Source organism: Cavia porcellus, unplaced genomic scaffold (assembly GCF_034190915.1).
Source record: "Cavia porcellus strain 051 isolate PalLab524CR breed Dunkin Hartley unplaced genomic scaffold, mCavPor4.1 scaffold_8, whole genome shotgun sequence".
Taxonomy (NCBI): Eukaryota; Metazoa; Chordata; class Mammalia; order Rodentia; family Caviidae; genus Cavia; species Cavia porcellus.
The window spans coordinates 5315013-5336492 of record NW_026947491.1 but is presented as its reverse complement, the minus strand read 5'-3'; the positions used below and the strand labels follow the sequence as shown (position 1 = coordinate 5336492).

At 39.4% G+C, this 21480-nt stretch overlaps 1 protein-coding gene across 2 annotated transcripts in view; it reads left to right on the top strand.

The window, feature by feature from the left end:
- The first annotated feature begins 631 nt into the window (after positions 1 to 631).
- The window catches only part of LOC101787291 (intermembrane lipid transfer protein VPS13C-like), a 33160-nt gene continuing 12311 nt past the window's right edge, over positions 632 to 21480 (top strand). The window contains exons 1-12 of one of the 2 annotated variants that reach the window (XM_063254139.1): positions 632 to 1606; positions 4503 to 4631; positions 5553 to 5631; positions 6266 to 6405; positions 9692 to 9845; positions 11469 to 11548; positions 12927 to 12986; positions 16886 to 17045; positions 17839 to 17955; positions 19181 to 19284; positions 19491 to 19658; positions 20143 to 20447. In XM_063254139.1, coding sequence (XP_063110209.1) covers positions 4557 to 4631; positions 5553 to 5631; positions 6266 to 6405; positions 9692 to 9845; positions 11469 to 11548; positions 12927 to 12986; positions 16886 to 17045; positions 17839 to 17955; positions 19181 to 19284; positions 19491 to 19658; positions 20143 to 20447 — 1442 coding nt within the window. In that variant the 5' untranslated portion in view covers positions 632 to 1606; positions 4503 to 4556. The remainder of the gene's footprint in view (positions 1607 to 4502; positions 4632 to 5552; positions 5632 to 6265; positions 6406 to 9691; positions 9846 to 11468; positions 11549 to 12926; positions 12987 to 16885; positions 17046 to 17838; positions 17956 to 19180; positions 19285 to 19490; positions 19659 to 20142; positions 20448 to 21480) is intronic. The other variant, XR_010049032.1, reaches the window with a different exon arrangement.

Genomic DNA, 21480 nt, shown 5'->3' with positions numbered 1-21480 from the left:
AAGCGGCTGGGGGCGCGGACGAGCGCGGCTCCGCAAGGCGCCTCTGAGGAAGAGGGGTTCGAGTCCCGATCCACTCGAGCTCCCGGGGCGCGGGCCGGACCTCGCTGGGACTGAGGAAGCGGCCGGTGAACCGGTGGCAGCGGGGCTGTGCTGTGCTGAGTTAAAAGTGGCCTGCATCCCGCCTGCCCTTTGTCGCGCTCTTTGCCCCTTCGGTTTACCGGCTTCAGGAGCGACGCGAGGTGAAGGTTACAAGGGAACAAGGAGTCTAATGACGCGCGTCCCGTGGGATCAAGCTAAATACAGGCGGGAAGACCGGACCGCTGAAGACCTTTGTGTTAACTCAATCTCAGTGTTCGGTGGGAGTGTGATTTTTTTCAGTTTTTTGTCTTTTCTGTTTTTTAGTCTTTTTTTTTTTTTGACACTGGGGCTCAACTGTGCAGTTCAGGCTGGCCTTGAGCTCACCTTGCAGAACTTGGAACGATCCTCCTGCCTGAGCCTCCCGAATGCTGGGATTATAAATGTCGCCACTGCGACCGGCTCAGGGATTGTGGGTGGTTTTTTTTGTTTTGTTTTGTTTCCTGCTTAGTTCTTCCATCTAGTTTTTCCTGTAAGAAATACATTATTTTTGTGATTTCAGGGGGGAAAATTAAGAACTTTTCTTGTCAATACAGAGCAGTCAGTGTAGACCCTTCTTAAGAAACAGTACATCTTCAGTTAATTGAACTTAGTGTTTTTCTTGAAGCGAAGTGTTCCTGCAACTCATATGTGAGTTGATTTGTAAATTGAAACTATCTTGAAAGAGTCTTTGAGACAGACTAAGACTGGACATTCTGTGAGAACACTCACTTCTCATCAAGACTGATGAGCCCCTTGGGGTGACCTGCATCTATAGTCCCACCTCCTCCTGAAGCTGACACAGAAGGATCACAAGTTCAAGGCAGTTTATCGAGATCCTCTCTTTAAAAGGGTTGGGAATATAGCTCAGGACTCCTTGGGTTCAATCCTCAGTACCAGAGAGGAAATACTGATGCACTCAGTTGATTATGGCCTCAGAGATCTTTATAATCTCAGAGTACAACTTTGTGATATAGTCCCTTTTGCAGAGAATAAATGTTAAAAGTCAAACGCAATCAGTGTGCCAGTTACCTCCACTTGACCAAGTCCTAAAAGTTGCAGGGCACAAACTGTTTCTAATAAAATACTTGGCATTCACTACACTTTCTTAAATTCACCAACCTAATAATGACCAATGGTGGCGGCCAACCACCTCAAGGGATGGTTAAAAAAACAAATGTTTATTGATTTCAGTAAAAGCTTGATAATCTCATTAAACTGATCCTAGATTTTCTGTCAAATCACAACCATATTTCTGTAGCTCAAGTGCCAGAGTTACATAAGCTCACTAAGAGAGGAAAAACTCACTGCAGTTAGTCATTTTCTCCTCATACTTCCTAGTTCATAGGGCCTGGTGGATTCCTGTCAAGCATCTCAAAATCATTACTTTTTCCCCCAATCTGGATTCCAAAATTTTCCATCATGTAATCTCTCCAAAGTAGCCCTACTACCTATCAGTACCTACCAGTGAGATTCTTCTCAAGATTATAAGGTAAGCTCCACAAGAGCAATTCTGTGTAAAAAATTTCTGTGTTCAAAAGACACCTGGTTGTTTGATAAAAGTTATTTTTACACTGCCTCTTTGGCTAGTTCCTTAAGCATTCTCCTGTTAGGCTGTCAACATCATCTTGGGATGCAAGGGTATAAAGCTGCAGCTTGGTTTAGTAACACTCTTCAAAATGCAATTAAATCTTAAGACATTCTGAGCAGGGGGGTGCAAGTGTCAATACCTGCACGTTTCTGATTGAGTTAGCGCTGTCTGGAGGCTTTCTGAGACCTTTCCCCTGGTGAGGAAGAACAGCAATCCCAGAGTTCTTTGCTATGACTGTCCTGGCTTCAAACTGACCCAGACTGGACACTTCCTGTAGCCACACGTATGACTTCAAAACCATTACTGTTTCTTTGGAAAAATCTATTAACCACTCTATGACTAGTCATATTTTTTGAACAACTTCCCCAGTAGATGTAAAAGTTGATTTTATCAATAATCTATGTAACTTTTCTTAAAGTGAGACTCCACCCTTAAACTTAAGAAAATAGTTCGGTTCCCCTCTCTCCCCTCCTCCTGCCCTTCCTGCTCCCCCCTTCCCTCCCCCTCCCTGTTTCTCTCTCCTGGAGCCAGGGCTTTGTCAGCTTTTTTTTTCCAATGCAGGGTCTTGCTGAGTTAGGTAACTGTCAGGCTGCCTGCAATTCTCCTGCCTCACCCTCCCAGAGTGCTGGGATTATGGATGAGCACCGCCATGCCCTGTGTTTCTAAATTTATACCCAGTCCTTAGCGGCCTCAGACTATGCCAGTCCCAGAAACAGTTGCAGACAGGCAAAAAATTAATTTATTTTTAACAATGTGTAACAGTTTGGGGATTGACTGCACCCAGAACAGGAAAACATACTGGTTTATTTTAAAGTATCTAGAACGCTAAATGAAGTTTGACAGTAGTTAAGCAGTTTCCCAAGCCTTTGAATATGGTCCTGTTTCCTGCTGAGCGGATCCTAATTGAAAATAACATTGTGAACAAAATGTAGCAGCATAAGCCTCTATTCCCAGCACTTGAAAAACTGAGACAGAGAGAACAAAAATGTGAGTCTTGGGGCTGGGGATTTAGCTCAGTGGCGTAAGCACCTGCCTTTCAAGCAGGTGGTTGTGAGTTTGATCCCCAGTACTGATAAAAATGAAAAAGACAAAAAAAAAAAAAAAAAAAAAGTCTTGCATGGGCAATTTAGTGACATTTTGTCTCATAATTTTAAAAAGGAGTGATGTTAAAGAAAAAGCCATGGGGACACACAACACACATGCACACAAATACTTTTGTATGAATAAAGAATGGACTATTTGAAAAAGTAAACAAAAGAGATCATTTCCAAATCACTTGAAAAAAAAGTCTATCTGTAAGGACAACACCATCCAAAACATCCTACTGTTCCACAATGAGATCTGTAATTACCAAATTAAAGGCTGCTGGTGCCAAAGAGTCCAGTGCTGAGATTCCTCCCTGCCCTGTCCCTCCCAACCTTAGGCTCCTGACTTCCTATCTGCCTGCACCTGCCTGTAACTGGGGTCCAGTTTCTGAGTTTTCCTAACTGAGCAAGCCCAACTATACTATATCCATATTGAAGAGCAAAAAGATATCCCACCAAACCTTTCATTTGACTTTCATTTATAGTTCTGTCATATTCTGTGCCATATTAAAATATGTTCTGGGCTTCTTTGATACAATACACCAAGAGTTCTTGTTTTTCTCTGCTTTCAAAATGCTTGTATCCTCCCCCTGGAACAAGGTGGAAGTGAAAACCACGTTTTCTAAAAGTTGCCTATTACTCAGAATCAGTGATAAAAACAATATGATCAGCTTCTATTCTCATTTGACATTAGGTTTTTGGAAATGTCCCCATTTCTTTTCTAAGGATAAGTTGTGAGAGAGTTACAGTCTAGTATAATTCATATGTTAATTTTTTGTTCTATTTTGAAGGAAAACACTTGACATTTTACAAGAATACATTTTAGCTTCTTTCTGTCCCTAAAGGTAAGGCCTCATCTCATTCCTATTTGAGGGCAAGTGACATATTAGGTTTTTCTTTTTTGTATCGGGGTTTGAACTCATGACCTTGAGCTTGCCAGGCAGGTGCTTGTGCCGCTGACCTAAATCCATAGCTGATACATGTAGATTTAACTGTCCCTTTTTTTAAAAAAAGGAAATTGATCAGATAGATTCAGGGAATGATTATCATCATACCCAACACAGGACATGCTTGAGATTAACTTTTATTTTCCTGTGGTATATGAAACATACTGCAGATGGTTCTCCAATGTCTCTGAAACAACATACTATCTAGAAGAATACCAGTAATTATTTTTCTCACTTGGATTTATTTTTAATCCAAATCATAGTTAATGTAGAGTGAATAGTTTAAAAATCAGAATGTTTTTCTTTTCATTGATTTAAGAAGACATGTTTGGATAACAATATCATGATTTAAAAATCTGTTTAAAACATTCTTATTGTGACCCAGGTATGGTGGCACATACCAGGATTTCCTGGCATTCTGGGAAACTGAGGCAGGCAGATTCGAAAGATCTAGCTCAGCCTGAGTAACTTAGTGAGACTATGTGTCCAAACTAAAACTTATGCTATGTGGGTCCAGGGATCAAACTCACAACCTTGTGCTTGCCAGGCAGGCACTTATACCACTGAGCCCTCAGCTCTGACAAACTAAACCTTAAAAAAGGGTGAGGGATGCAACTTAGTGTGAAGGCCTTGGGTTCAATCCCCTCCCAAATGTTGGATTAGAACTTGTCTACAGTAACCCGACTCTGCAGCTCCTTCCCCCTCTGCAGTACTGATGGAGAGGCTGGCTGATCCTGAAATCTTATGGCTGAATTGTGTTTTTAGATTTAAAGCATCAGGAGGACTTCCTTTGATCATGTGAGGATTTCAGACCAGAAGATGAAAGATGTGCTGTGTTTGATTAACAGTATACCTTTGCCACAGAAATCATCAACTCAATCTCCAGAGAGACAGGTAATGGGTATGACACAAATATTCAATCTTCTGTTTTCAGACAACTGCTGTAATAGAGTAGCAGTCGGAAGGCAGTTTTAGGGCAAACTTTATGCTTGAAAGAACCAAAAATACAGGAAAGGAAAATAAAATAGAAAACATACTTTAAATAAAATTAGAAATATAAATCATCTTAGAAATGTTGCAAATAAAATAATGGGGATAAAATTTCCTTTTGTGTTGGACTTTAAAGTTCTGAGTCACTTTAATTGAAATAATTTTCATAGCATAAAAGAAATGTTGGGCCAGGCATGGTGGCACATACCTGTAATTTCAGCACTTGTGAGGCAGAGGCAGGAGGATCACTGAGTTCACAGCCAGCTTGGACTACATAATGAGATCAAGGCCAGCGTGAACTACTAGTGAAAACCCTCCTCTTCACCACAAACACACAGAAGAAATGTTGGATTTTTGCTTACTTAGAAACACATTTTGAGAGAATCATCTGATGCTGAACTCATTTTCTAGGGACCTCTGATGTTCACAGCAGCTAAATGATAAACATTAATGAATCACCTTATCTGCTAGAGTTATACATAATTTTATCTTTTAAACATGATGACAATCTTAATTTGTAAATTTCAACTATTATTCAGTTACAGAATTTATCCTTCCTTTTTTATTTAAATTTTTTTTAAAAAACAGTATCCTGCTGTATAGTTCAGGCTGGCCTCGAACTCACAACAATCTCCTTGCCTCAGCCTCCTGAGTGCTAGGATTATAGGCACGTGTCCCCGTGTCTGGATGTCATGTATTCTGTTGGAAGATTTATATATGGCGTGTATGAGTTTTTCCATCTCTGAACTTTGTTAGTTTTCAGTCTCGTGTGTATTTAATCCTGTGAAATTCATATTTTGTTTTTGTTTCTGTGTACTTTGCTAGGTATTGTCAGTTCCTGTTGCTTCAAGTGGGACAAAAGTTCTCCTTGGTGCTTCATTATTGCTGAGTGAAATGGATTCAGGTAAGGAGTGTAAAAGTGTGTTTCTAAATTATCTTTATCACAATAACATTTTCAGAAAAGCAGAGGTGTTAGGAGTGCATTACAGCAGTCTGCTGGTTCTGGTTCTCGTGCTGTTACCTAACAGTGTGCCTTCAGTTATTTACGTTTGGAAGGTCAGGTTTCTTTACTAAAGCCCTTTTGGTGGTCAACAATTTTTACTTCAGGTTCTAAATAAGCTACTTGATGATCTGATCTCTGTGTGATCCTTTTCCGTAGCCATGCTTAGTTGATCTTTTGAGATTTCAAGCTAGAGCATAAGCTTGGCAGAGATAATAAGTATGTCTGTTCTGGTCACTCTTAAGTTCTTGGGGGCTGACACAGCTTGGAACATGGTAGATGGGTCAGTAACTATTTCATGGAGTACTCAATGAGTGAACTAAGCCAAAAATGAAGTCACTGAAGGAAAGATTGTAGTGCTGTTTGATTTCAAATTTGATTATCACGTGCCTAACTGAGTCACCTCGTGGGACTTGATAAAAGCTCTGGGGCAGTTTTGAGTGTGAATATAGAGTTACATCTAATGCATAAACTTTGCCTGAGAGGACTTGGGCTTGAGTGCTTTGTGCAGTGTTTAGTGGATGTCTTTCTACTCTAGAGTCTGACGATGAGTATTTCGACGCTGAAGACGGTGCCTCCCAGGTGCCTAGAGGTGCGCCAGGCTCCGAACCCCGAAAGGCTGCGGAGGTTCCGAACGAGGCCCTCGTTAATCTTCTGCTCAAGTTTGAAGTTAAAGAAGTATGTGTACTTTTTGTCTATGAATGTATTCTTGTCATCATTAAACTGTTTCATGGTAGACCACACATCAGGTTAGGAAAATGTACCCCCACACACCATGTCAAAACAATGAAAGTCTTTTTTTTTTTCTTTTTTTTTAAATAGGGATGACTTGTGGTTTGATCTATTTTGGAAGAGCTCAGAGCTTTTAATTAGGATTTGTGTTTTTTCAGACAATTTCTGACTTTTTTTTTGTGGTACTGGAGATTTAATCCAGGAATCATAGAGCTACTTCCCTGGCTCTTTTTTGTTTGTATTTTGAGACAAGGTCTTGATAAGTTGCCCAGGCTGTTTCTGACCTTGGATTCCCCTTTGTAGCTGGGATTACCAGCATGTGTCACAAAGTTCAGCTTATTTTTTTAACTTTCATTTGTGAGTTAAATAATAGTTGCTCATTGTCATATTTATAGTTTGGAAAAATGTAAAAATCCTAAATTTCCAGCATGCTTTTTCTGCCCTTTAAAAGTCATCTAGTAAGCTGAGTGTGGTGGCACACAAATGTAATCCCAGCACGCAGGAGCCTGAGGCAAGAGAATCCCGCAAGTCCAAGGGCAGCCTGGGCTACAAAGTGAGCTCAAGGCCAGACTGTACTGCTTAGCGAGACCCTGTCTCAAAATGGTCCAAAAAATAAGTCATGTAGTAAAAGGAAACCTGGAAATATGGTCATGGTATATAGTTACTTGATGAAAATGGAATGTACACTAGCAAGGACATAATCTGTTTAAAATTTCATATACATGTTTTCTTTGATAAGTACAGATTGTTCATCTCGGGGTGCGGTGTTTACAGCTACAGATCTGAGAAATGTCACTGATTTGACTTGTGCATGCGGACCAAGCATTGCTGGTATTTGTTTGAAGTGAGATGCGTTAGCCTTTTTAGCCTGCTGTCTTCCTCTTCCTCTTTGACCCCCAGTAGCAGCAGACCTCTCAGCTTTGTTTTCTATTGCACTCACATGCTTGCTCTCCCCCACTGCTGCTCTTTGTCCTGTCCTCTTCATCTCCGGGCTGTATCTTTGCAGCAGCTTCCTGACCGCTGCTCTGTTATCCATAAGGCAGCCAAAGCGACCCTTTTAACACGGAGGCCGCGTCCTGGTGCTGCTCTGTTCGTGCCCTCCCCTGGCTCAGTGATGACTTGTGCTTTCCTGTGGCCTGCAAGGCCTTGCAGGGATCACCCACCCGCCTGCCTGTTTGGGCCACTGTTTTCTGCTTGCTTCCTCTGTTGCAGTTGCGTTTCTTGCATTCCTCCAGTGAGTGCAGTGCCGTCCTCCACCAGACATCGGTGTTGATGTTGGAAATGGGTGGGGAGCGAAGTCCTTGCCCCGCGAAGTCCACTAAATGTGTTTTTTCTCACATATGTGCACCAGAACTTTCTCTGCTTGCCATTTTTTGGTTGGGGACACTTTCCTAGCATGGCTTGATTCTTGTGTGCTTCAAGCGCTTGTATGTGTCTCCTCACTGGGAAGACCCGACTACCTCAAGAGAGCAGTGTTCCTTTTCCTTCTCTCTCTGGCATGTGGGGCACATGAGGGCAAGAACTATGTCTGGCCTGCTTAACCTTGGTCTTTTTAGCTCCTGGGACAGCCTGATACATGCATGGTACATGATATGCAATAAATACTTCATTGACTATTGAATGAACTGAGGTGAAAACAGAACTATTGAAGGAAAAAGAATAATGCTGTTTGGAATACTTTTCCCAGTAGAACTTTTTAAAAAGGTTTCTATAGTGAAATCTATCAGTTTTTTTCTTTATGACCCAGTTTTAGTGTATGCCTAGAAAATTCTCACAAAATACTTACCCATGTTTATATATATATAAAATCTATGTATGTATATATATATATATAACCTATGTTTATATATATATATATATATAACCTATGTTTATATATATATATATATATATGTATATATTAAATGTATATATTTTCCCCCTATTACTTTTGTGGGTCCCAGGAATCGAACGCAGGACCTTATGCTTGTCAAGGCAGGCCCTGTGCCACTGAGCTATATTCCTGGCCCCATGTTTTATGTATTTACGATTTCATTGCTTTTGTTTAAATAATGCGTAGGAAGCTTATTTCTATATAAAGTGTGTGCTGAACTTTACTTACTGTATTATCTTGTTGTTATCTTCTGTTTTTGGTTGCTTTTGGCTTGATTTTTCTTAAGTACATAATCATACCACCTGCTAATATTAGTGTGCTTTTTCCATAGTTTTTCTATTTTACTGGCTACCATTGCTGTTTATCAAGTTACCCTCACGCTTAGCTGCTTAAGACAGCTATTTTTGTTTGCTCATGCATTGTGGGTTAGGAGTACCAAAAAGCCCAGCTGGACTACTCTGGGTTTGCCTGTTGTCTTTGATCAGGTGTTACCTGGGGCTTCAGTCACTGGAAGCCTTGGGGTGCAGGTCCTTTGGTTCCCTTGGAGGCTGGCGGAGGCTGGCGGAGGCTGAGGGCTGGCTGCTATCTGGGCTTGACTCTCCAGGTTCCCATGGTGATTGTCAGCTTTCCCAGGCCCTTTGTGTTACCAGAGTCCTCTGCGCTCTATTGATTGAGGCATTCATAGGCTGTCCAGGTTCAGGAGGAAGCAGCACAGACCTCTGTCTTTTGGAGAGTGTATTAAAGAATTTTGGGGGAAAATAAATAAATAAATAAATAAAAAGAGGGAGTTTATATCTTTTAAAAGATACCATGCTTTGCTTTTTATTATCTAAATGTATCAGCTGCCATTCCACAATTAACTTAAGTAATATGATAACAAGCACTCTTGTCATAACTTTTTCTCTTGTTTTTGTTTTGTAGACATGGTCTTGCTTTGTAGTGCAGGCTGGCCTTGAGCTATTGGCAATCCTCTTGCCTCAGCCTCCTGAGTGCTGGGATTACAGGCATATGCCCGCTGCCTGACTTTCTTGTCATAAATTTTTACTTGAATAGCTTCTGTTATCACCAAATGTGATTTTAGTTTGAGAAAATATTAAGGAAGACTTCATAAATTCTAAATTTTTCTAAACTTAAAAAAGTCAACAAAAGATGTTAAATTTCACCATAATCTTTTATACAGGAATTTATACTCTTGATAATGATAATTTATAACATTAAATAACTTTATGGTGGGAAAGGGGTCTGAGCAAAGTTTTAACTGTATTCATGGTGATGTGTATGGAGAAAGACTTTGTTTTTTATTTGAACTATGACTTAAACTTTTGTCAACTTTTCACTTGGCTATGCTAATTCTTTTAGGTAATTTTGGAATTTACTAAACAACAGAAAGAAGAAGATACAATTCTAGTATTTAATGTTACTCAGTTAGGAACAGAGGCCACAGTGAGAACTTTCGACCTAACTGTGGTGTCTTATTTAAAGAAGATCAGCTTGGATTACCATGAAATTCAAGGTAATATTCCTAAAAATGGAAGTGATAAAAGTAGCACTTTTAAGCATCTAAAACACTTTTATTTCTATGATAGTATCTATTATAAACAAGAGTAAACATTGTTCAAAACACTTTACAAATAACAATTCATTTAAATCTTATAATAACATAGTGTTACTGTTGGTAGTTTTATGTAACTAAGGTATAGATTTCTTATAAAATTTACCCTTGGTCTAACAAGGAGTAGCAGAGCCATGAATGAAATCTTGGCAGTCCGGCAGGCTAGCAGTCTGGGGTTGCTGTTCTCAGCTACTCTGATTTGTTACCTCTGCCTTTGTGTAACTCTCCTTAGCAAACACAGGGACGGACAAAAAGGGTCAGAGAAGAATTCAGTAGCTTCCTTCATGTCATGTATTTATGGCTAGAAGACTGGAGAGTTTGTCTCTGATCCTACAATGTTGAGGGTCCCCTTTGTTTTTTTCTTTCTGAGACAGGGTCTTACTATGTAAGGCAACTGGTCTTGAATTTTGCTAATTTAGCCCCAGCTGACCTCAAACTCATGGTGAGCCTCCAACACTGCTTCCTGAGGGCTGGGATTACAACAGCTGTGCCTGGCAGGTCCCAGGCTTTCTGTGCAGTAGTGGTCACATGTCATAAGCTCCAGTTAAAAATAAAAATGGGAGAGTACGACGTTCACTCTCTTAGAAGCTCGACAACTTTCTTCATCTCAGTATTTATCTTGTGACCTCAGATATTTGAGGCATGAAGGAATAAAATGTATGATAATTAAAATTCTTTAGTGCTTCAGTCAAATATAGAGGCCTGGGTTTTATAATTTGAGAGTATTTGTAACTGAAATCAGCCTCAATTTAGAAAAGAAATATTTTACGTTACTATTTTTTTGTACAGAAAGAAAGAATTTACAGAAAGAAAGAGGGAAATGTAGATGATAAATTTTCTAGGCTGTTTTGTTGTCATGGAGGACTAGGACTCGGGAGAAAGATGCCCTGTGCGGTGGGGAAGCAGGAGTAGAAGTCCAGTGGTCAGGTGGGCGGTGGGCGGCTGCTCCCTTCCCAGGGCCTGCGTGCGAGCTGCTCCTGGCCCAGGTGCAGGGGTGGAGGCTGCTTGTGTTTAAACTTTCCAGGAAGCATTGCAGTTTGCTTCTCTTGAAATTCTCTTCTCCCAGTCTACACAAAGTTCTCTCTATATAAAGTTCTTTCATAGAATTTTAGACACAACAGAATCCCATCCAACTTGTTCGTTACATTGTTGAAAAATATGTTTGTAGTTTAAGTCAGGAAGGATAGAGGTGAGCTGGAATTGATATTTCTTGATGCTGGCACCTGTAGTCTGTTCTGCTGCCTTACTAATGAACATGTGGCCTTAAAAATATCTAAAGAAGCTTTGATTAGTTTTGAACAGATGTGAATTCAACTGAAAATAAATACATGTTTTAAAGTAAATTAGATGCCTAAGGCAAGAACTTGGAGTGGCTTATTTCTCCATGAGTGATGGTTTTAGTATTTAATAACCATGAAAATATGCACAGGTATTCTTTTGAAGCTTAATTAGCAGCTTTTATAAAGAAGTGTCTAGCAAGTTCTAGAAGCAACTTGTTTGAAAATGGTTTTTTTTTTTCTGTAGGATCAAGAAAAAAGCCCCTTCACTTGATTAGCTCTTCTGACAAACCTGGGTCAGATCTTTTAAAAGTAGAGTATATTAAGGTAAGGACCATGGCAGTGCTGGAGAACCTGTGGAGAGATGAGAGCTCAGACTGCACCCCAAAACCCACTTCTTTATGGCAGAATGCCAATTAAGTGCAATTAAACCTGAATACTGAGATTTTTGTTTAGGAAAGAACAACTTCTACATTAGCATCTTTTGTCTTTGATTTGCCAGCACTAGTCTGGACTGTGCCCCTGGGAAGTGGACAGGGCAGTGTGTTACTAATCATTCTGGGTGGTAGGTTAGTTTTTAACTGTTTCTTTTTGCATGTAAACACCTTGTTTCTCTTTCACTAAGTGAAGAGCTATTAGAAGGCTGCTGACCTCTTATTCTCAAATGCAGAAGCCTGGGCAGAAGGAGGCACTGTTTCTATCTTTAAGGGCATAATTATATGTCCACACTTGTCTGTATAGTAGATGACAGTTTGGCTAAGCCACATTCAAAGAAAAAAACACATTGGATCAGGTGCTGCAGAGAACTCCCAGGCCTGGAAAGAGACCAAGAAATGCACCAGGAAAGTGCTGAAGTAATTGATAAAATTAGGTTCATTTACGATTTAATAGGTTTGTTTTAATCACTTATTATTTATTGAATGTCTATATGTGTTTCTAAATAGATTACACTACCAGGTGCTTAGAGACACAGATGACAAACATTATGTTTTGCAGGCAAATTATAAACTAGAAGGGAGAGGTACAAAAATAAATAATTAAAATGTGTTGATTGGTTGACAATATGATTATTATATAGCAGTGTAATATGAATATAATAAAGCAAAACAAAAGCATTGTGGGAGCAGACAAGCAGACAAGCGATGGCAGAAAACTCACAGGAGGTCATTTTTTTTTTTTTTTTTTTGTCTTTTTCTTTTTTTTTATCGGTCCCGGGGATCGAACTCACGATTGCTTTTTTGCAAGGCAGTCGCTTAAGCCACTGAGCTAAATCCCTGGCCCTGGGAGGTCATCTTTTGTGTTTGGAGTTACACTGTTTGTTTCAGGGATCAGAAATACAGTGAATAATAAGGCTGGGAGATTGCTTGAAGCAGTACAAAGACTTCATTAAATCAGAGCACCCTGGTGATTGGATTTCTAAGAAGATGAGGTTTCTTTTACTGGAGATGTAAACAGACTTACCAGAGAAGTGGACAAGGGATTTCAGCATTAGGTGTCCAATGTACTAGATGACCTAGATGACCTTTGCACCTTCTACCTCCCAAGGTGTATCATTCTCACACCCTGCTGTAGGTTCCCTGAAGTGAGTACTTGTTCTCCCGGGCTCCCAGAGGAGAACACACAGCATGTTACAGTCAGTAAAATGCATGACTTTACAGTGGATTAATTACTTTGGTCTTAATTCCTTTGTTCATTTTTTATTTAGGCTGATAAGAGTGGACCTAGTTTTCAAACCACTTTTGAAAAAACTGAACAGACATTTAAGGTAAGAAATTCTATTAAAGCATATATCCTATTGAAAATAATTATTAATGGAAATCTTTAGTATTTTGGGGGGGATAGGATCTGTGTAACTTGATGATATAATCAAGAACCAATAAAAGTTATAAATTAACCTTGTAAATACTCGGATTTTTAGTAAAGCTGTTACTTTTTTTAAATTTTAAAAGCCAAAGAATAATGATGATATAAAATTTCAAAACAAAGTAATAGGTTAACAGTGGTTATGTATTGTGTATTGTTCCCTTCAAAGTGACATTCATGTTACAAGATATAGGCATAAAAATGAAAGAGCAAACTTTTTTTGGACAAACTAATAGTTTAGTAGTATAGTTATCTATTGAGTGTGTATATAGAGTATATGTACATAGCTGGGCGTGGTGGCTCATGCCTGTAATCCCAGCACTTGGGAGGCTGGGGCAGGAGGATCGCTGTGAGTTCGAGACCAGCCTGGGCTACAAAGTGAGCTCAATGCCAGCCTGAACTGCATAGTGAGACCCTGCTTCAAAAAAGACAAAAAAAAAAAAAAAAAAAAAAAGAGTCTATGTACATATAGTCTTTCCCCTCTTTGTTTTCTCCTTTCACCTATTCCAGTTGTTCTTTCCTTTTGAGCAGATTCTTTTCCTATCACTTTCCTCAGTATCTATTGTATATTTTGGATCTTTCTTACTCTTTCAGTGGTTTTTTTTGTTTTTGTTTTTTGGTATCAGGGATCGAACTCATGAACTTGCACTTGCCAAGCAGTCACTTACACCACTGAGCTAAATCCCTGACCCCCTTTCAATGTTTTACATAAGAGAGACAGTACAATACTTAACACATGCGAGTCTGATTTATTTCACTTATGAGTTTGGTCTCAAGTTGCATCCATTTACTTACAAAAACCTCAAGTTTGTCCTTCTTTATAGCTGAGTGGCACACCATTTTATAAAAATACCACATCTTTTTTATCCATTCCTCAGTTAATGGACACTTAGGTTGTTTCCCAGATCAATCCAATTATAAATTGTGCTGCTGTAAACATTGGTGCACATTTACCACTTTGACATGATGTTTTCAGTTCTTCTGGAAACTGCAAAATTACCCAGTCGAGGAATAGCTAGATTGAATGAGCCCTCCAGTCCTAGTTTTTTGAGTAATCTCTACACTGATCTTCACTGTGACTGCATTGGTCTACACTCCCACCAACAATGGAGAAGGGTTCCTTTTTCCCTACCGACATTTGTTATTGGTTGATTTCTTGGTAACAGCCATTCTTTGTGGAGTGAAGTGTAATCTCAATGTTGTTTTAATTTGCATCTCTCGAATGACCAGTGATGTTGAAGATTTCTTTGTGTATTTATTTGCCATTTGTATTTCAACATCTGAGAAGGGCATGCTCATCACAGATGCCTATTTTTGAATTAAGTCTTTGAATTTGAGGGGCCTGATATTTTCAGCTCTTTATATGTTCTAGTAAGTCCTTTGTCTGAGGGACAGGAGGCTAAAATTTTTTCTCTATGGGTTTTCTTTTCACTCTGTGATTTCTTTTGAAGTGTAAAAACTTTTTAATAAGATAAGAATCCCAGTTGCTGATTCTTTGAAGTACTTCTATGCAGTTTGCATTTTTGTTCATGAATTCTTTGCCTACCTTGTGTCTTCAAGATTTCTATTTACCTTATCTTCCAGTAGATTTAGTGTTTCTGTTTTAGTATTTGGATCTTTAATCCATTTTGACTTTACTTTAGTGCACAGTAATAGACACGGATCTAATTTTAGTCTCTGGCATGTGGAAAGCCAGTTTTTCTAGCACTGCTTAGTAAAGAGGCAGTGAACATGTTCCAGTGAACGTTTGCCCCCTTTGTCAAAAATAAGGTAGCTGAGTGTCATTGTATTTCTGTCTGCATCTTCTGATCCATTCCATTGATCTTAAGGTCTGTTTTTTTGCCACTACTATGCTGATTTTATCACAGTAGCTTTATAGTATAATTTAAGTCAGGAATTGTGATGCACTCTGTCTTGCCTTTGTTGCCCAGGATTGCCTTTGCTATTCTAGGTCTCTTCTGTTTCCAAATGAATTTTACGGATGTTTTCTCTAGATCTGTGAAGTATGCTAATGGTATTTTGATAGGAATTGCATTAAATCCATATAATAGTTTTGGAAGTATGGCCATTTTCACAGTGTTGATTCCTTCTATCCAAGAAGAAGGGATGGCTTCCTATTTTCTGATACCATGTTAGGTCTCCTTTTTCAGAGTATTGTAGTTTTTAATATATAGATCCTTAATATCCTTTGTTAGCTTAATTCCTAAATATTTCATATTTTGGGTGAAGGGTATTATTTCCATAATTTCTCTGTCAGTGAGTTTGTTGTTTGTGTACAGGAATGCTATTGATTTTTGAGTGTTGACTTTGTATCCAGGCACACTGCCGAATCTGATGAAGTGTAGTAGTCTTTTGGTATAGTTTTTGGGGTCTTCTATGTAGAATGTCATGTCATTTGAAAATAATGATAGTTTAACAACTTCTTTTCCTATCCTTATTCCTTTTATTTCTCTCGCTTGTCTAATTACTCTGTATAATGTCTCCAGAGCTATATTGAGTAGGAGTGGTGATAGTGGACATCCTTGTCTTATTCTTGAAGCATCTGTGACAAACCAGCAGCCAATATCATACTAAATGGACAAAAATTAACCCTGTTACTTTGGCTGGCTGTGTCATATTATAATTTTTTTTTTTTTTTTTGAGGCAGGGTCTCTCTCTGCAGTTCAGGCTGGCCTTGAGCTTACTTTGTAGCCTAGGCTGGTCTCGGACTTGCAACGATCCTCCTGCCTCAGCCACCCAACTGCTGGGATCCCGACTGTACACTTGCAAGGCAGACATTTATGCCGCCGAGCTAAATCCCCAGCCCTTGCAGTGTTGTTTCTAAAGAAGGGAATGCTTTAAATAAGGGAACAGTGATCTATAAACAGCTGAGAGGATTGTAAGCTTCAAGTAATACAGGGCTGAGAAAGTGTGTAGGACACAGGGAGGGAGGTAAGTGCTCCTAAAGAAGTGGCAGCTGGTGCTTGTGGGTTGCACCAAAAAAGAGGGTTGAGAGGGTCTGGTTTAATAGGTGAACTTTCCTCTTTGATGTGTGCATGTGTTTTTCTGTTGTTATATTTTTTATTTTGAGACAGCGTCTGGCCTTGTGTTCCTTCTTCCTCAGTCTCTCTGAGTGCTGGAATTATAAGCATACTGTTTGTGTACATTTCTTTCCATGCAGAAATGAGAAAACGAAAGATTCTTTTCTATAAGGAGCTTTTGGTTTTAACTTGCTGTTAGAAAACCACTTTCTTTGAGGCAATTTGTGTTGTTGTCTTAGCTTTCTGGAGTCATTTTTCTAAAAGTGTAGTACTTTTATGACATTTACTTTCCTCTGTGTTTATGACAGGACCATTTTTGTAGTTTTAATGATTTAGTAACAGAACTCTTCCAATTGTTAATCTCACAGATGCCACATTTGGAATCCTCCGTGGATTTAGTAGTATGTAGTGCTTGTGGAGTTTCAGGTTCTGACTTAAACTTGTTATATGACCATGATGAGTAGTGAATGGGAAATGTACAAAGATGCATGTTGGGAATACAGGTGGCCACGTGCAGCAGAATATATGCTCCCTGGGCAGCTGCTTGGGAAATGGAGTGATTAGGGACCTGTGCCCTAATCTGCGCTGAGCACTGAGCGAGAACATCTAATTTGCTCTCTCTGCACCCCTGCCTTGAGGGTCATGACTTCCCTCGCTGCTGTCTTCCCAGTGATGGAAGCTGCGAAGCCGTGATGCAAGCCTGGCTGCCTGTCAGGCCCCTTGTGCATACAGCAGCTTGGCATTTGCCAGTGAAAAGTAACTTTGTTTTAAAACTTTTTAGGTGGCCTTTTCCTCTTTGAACTTGTTGCTGCAAACCCAAGCTCTTCTCTCTTCTATTAACTACCTGACAACCATCCTTCCCTCCGATGGGCAGAGCATGGGCGGCCCACCAGGGGTGCAGATCTCCACTGAGAAGCAAACAAATTCCTCTCTGCAGAAAGGTGGGAAAGACTTGTGTGTTTCTTATCATCAGCAGTCTTAGAACTCTAGAGCTCAGTGAGCAATCTAAGGTGTCAGCTAATTCAATAATTCAAATGCTGTTTCCTGCTTTCCCTTTTATTGCACTAAATCAGATACCAGCATCTGATACACGAGGCAAATATAGATAATACTATTGTTTAAAAAAAGTTGTTGTTCTCATTTCTGTAGTGTGGGGTTGTCTTGGGGCAGCATGTGAGGCTACCTCTATTTGTAGTGTGCTCTCCTCCCTTCAGTGGCTCTTGAGAGCAGAACTCTCCTCGAGGCCTTGGAGGCCATCCTGACCCAGGGACAGGGCCAGCTTCCAGATAGGTGTTACAAGCCAAGAGCCCAGATTTCAGAAAGGAAAGTGCTCAGTTCAGAGTCTGACCTTCCTACTTAAACTATGTGGCTGTAGGTGCATTGTTTAGCTATTCAGAATTTTATTGTGCTTATTTACTTTGTTTTACAGAACGTCACCAACTTACTGACATTCAGACTGAACTATAAGATGCATTTTGTTCGCTTACGAACAAATCTGGAATAGAATTTGTTCATAAGTCGGGGACTGACTCTTTTTAAATTGCAAAAGGAACATCTACTAAAAAGCCTAGTTTTGTAAGGCAAAAGAAGTATTTGAAATTAAGTTTGTAATTTAACTTGTGTATGTGTATATTTCTGTTTAACAGAATTGTGGTTCAATTAATATAGAAAAGTCTTGAATAGAATTTATATTATCTGAATTGTATTGTGAAATAACTCTTATTTTCTTTTTAGTGATTGTATCCTCTAAAGACAGTGATGTTATTGGCTTCAGACTGTTTGCCAAGTTAAATGCTTTCTGTGTCACCATTTGCAATGAGAAGAGCAGTATTGCTGAAATCAGGATACAAGGTAACAGGTTCTGGGGATATAGCCCAGTGGCCTAATGCCTGCCTGGCAAGCATGAGGTGCTGAGTTTGGGTCATGGATCCAAAAAACCCCAAAAAGATAGAAGGTAACATACTTGAGAAAACTGAGGCAGGAGGAGCTAGAGTTCAAGCCCAGCCTAGGTAACTTAGTGACTTAGCCAAGACGTCATCTCAAAAAAGTACGAAATGAAAAAGGCTGCGAATGTAGCCTGTTGGTGGCACTGGGTTCAATTCCATGCATCACCAAACAAAACAGAACAAAAAACAAGGTAAAAAATACAGCGTTAAAATTCATTAAAAGATGAGCTTTTTTTTCTTCTTTCATTTATTCCCTTTCAATGTTAAAGAATACACGAACGAGGCCTTCGGCAGGGGTAGAGCCAGCAGGATACTGTTGAATCGGGTGCTTTTTTCTTGGGGCACAGTTGTTCAAGGGCATCGCCGCTCCTTCATGGCGTGCGCTGGTGCTGTGGGCCTGGCCCAGGCTTGTGTAGGGTGGAAGAGTGCATGTCTGCACAGAAATGCTGACGGGTGGCAGGAGTGGCAGTCCGGCTTGCACACGCAGTCTGCGAACATCCTGCTCTTCACCAGCCTTATTCATCATGGGTGTAGTTATCTGTCTGTATGTAGTGATGGAATGGAGGTTAGTACTGCTCTGTGCATTTGTGCTTTCTGCACAGCAGCCCTTCAATGAGAGAAAGCCTGTGAGCCATCAGTGTCTATAGAGAAAGCTGCTGAAATGCATCTCACTCTGTCTCTGGTCTTAATAGTTATAAAAATGTATTGTCATTTGCTGAAGGTAAAGATATGCTCAGTCTGTTTCATGAAATCCTTTAAGAATTTAAGAACCTGAAAGGTAGGGATTTCTTTTTGTCCTTTCTAATCTGGTAGTACATCAACTAGAATGAACTGGATTTGTGACACTTCCATAGTCTCCATGTAGATACCTGGGTTTAAGATATAAGGGATATACTAAATCCCGAGATCATCTCTCATGTACTTTTGTCAGAGGATTGAAAATTCAGGTAATTAATGTTTATTAACTTAGAAGTTGAGTGTTTATAAAAGTATAAAATATCTAATATTATAGCTTGTTGATCAGTTGGGAATTGAGATGTTGCTAAATTTTTAAAAATTGCACCATACAATAGAAATAAATATCTTATTTGTTCTAGATCTATAGAAGTTATATTAATTTTTTTTTTCAGGCCTCGACTCTTCTCTTTCTCTTCAGTCAAGGAAGCAGTCACTTTTTGCCAGACTGGAAAATATTATTGTTACAGACGTTGATCCTAAGACAGTTCATAAAAAAGTAAGTTGGACTAAATAAATGATTACTATTTTTTTTTGGTGATTGCATATAAAATCCAATTTTAAAGTAATGTATTTGAAATTAAGTATACTTCATGAAAATGTTTGTTTTTTTATAAAGATTATAAATATAAACCATATTCTAAGTGGTAATTTACTTTGTCATTACTTTGGTAGAAAGAATATGTTCACATTTCTGTTTTTCAGGCTGTGTCAATAATGGGAAATGAAGTTTTTCGTTTTAACTTGGATTTGTACCCAGATGCGACTGAAGGGGATTCATACACTGACATGTCCAAAGTGGATGGCGTGGTGTCGCTGAATGTTGGCTGCATTCAGATTGTCTATCTTCATAAGTTCCTTGTGTCCCTTTTGGTAAAATCGCTATTTTCATATGAGTTTTTCAGCTGAGGAAACAATGCTGATAGTTATGATTGCAAGTGTTCCAAATCTTGCATTGTAGGTGATATTGTTTGATTAGATGTGGTAGTTATGTATGAAGGTTCAAGTAAATTGTCTTAACAGTTAAAATCTGAGTGATTTAATGATTTTTGTGTTGAATTGAAGTTACTTTTGTTAGAGTAAGTATTGAAGCCGCATTCTTCCATGCACAAATCATGAAAATGGATTTCCGTCCTTCCTTTTCCTTAGCTGTGTAACCCTGTGTAACCCCTGTGTAAGCCAGGCAGCTCGTGACCTTGGATGAGTTAGTAGTTGCTCCCATCTAACATGGTCACAGCAGGCTTAACAGAAAGTTACCTGTCCTAAAAGGTGTCAGCATCATGGAGACAAAAGGTGGTGTCCCTCTTGAGAGCCTGCTTTCTGTTTCAATTTCTCCGTACTTCCTTTGTGTCTACAGAACTTCCTGAACAATTTCCAGACAGCCAAAGAGGCCCTGAGCGCAGCCACCGCGCAGGCTGCAGAAAAGGCCGCCACCAGTGTGAAAGACCTTGCCCAGCGGAGTTTGCGCTTCTCTGTCAGCATTAATTTGAAAGCACCCGTTATTGTCATCCCACAGTCTTCTGTTTCCAGCAACGCTGTTGTGGTGGACCTTGGTTTGATCAGAGTTCAGAACCAGTTCAGTCTTGTGTCTGGGGAAGGGTCTGTAAATCCTCCTGTGATCGATAGAATGGATGTGCAGCTCACGGACCTGAAGCTGTCCAGGTGTGTTCTCCAGTGTTTCCGGGCTTAAGTATTAGGTTCACTTTTTCTATGATATTTCATGATCATTCAAGTTCATACTCAACAGGTTGCTGTTTCACAGAATTAGTGGTTTTTTCCTTTTTAAAAGTGGAAAAATAAAGACTGTACACATAAATGTTTCATCTACATTCACCAGTCTGTTATACATTTGCTGTCATTTACTTACAGCATCTTTACAATGTAAAACATTTTTGCTGAATCATTTAATAATAGACATCTTGACCTTTTGCCCCTAAATATTTCACCATGTGTGTCCTATAAACAAGAAAATTCATTCTCTTGATGTTAACTACAATGTATTTATGAGATTCTGAAAATATAGTATCACCGTAATATCACCTAACGTGCAGTCTGCATTAAGGTCATATCACTTGTTGCAGTGATGTTGTTTGTAGTAATTTCCCCTCCCCTTCCAGAATCACACATAACTGTTTCCATTCTTACTGAGAAGAACTTCTGTCCTGATAAATGCTTTCTCTAGAATGGTTCTTACACCTTTTTCTGTCTCTTACAATGATGCTGGTTTTGAGAGGTATAATCTGGCTGTTCCATGAAACAACTCTTTTTTTGAGTGATTCCTCATGGGTTTTGATTAAGCCGAAGCATTTTTGGCCTGAATGCTCTCTAAGTAATACCCTCAGTGCTCACACTGTGTGAGACATGAAGACACACAAAAAATGAAAACTCAGGACCTATTCCATCCAAGGTGATTTAACTATCCATATTTTAAAAAGTAATACTCATAAGACAGTTGCAGAAAATACTGTTGGAGAGTAAATTTGTGAGACATGTGATTTGAGAATGTTTCTGTTACTGTTGTCTTTTTTGGTCTCCATACCAACAAACGCACAGTCACATATCACTTAGCAGTGAGGCTGCCTTCTGAGAAACGAGTTGTGGGCGATTTCATCATTGTGTGAACGTCACAGTGCTCCTTGGATGAGCCTTGCTGGTGTAGGTCAGTTATTTTGATGTGGTCTTTTGTAATCCGGAT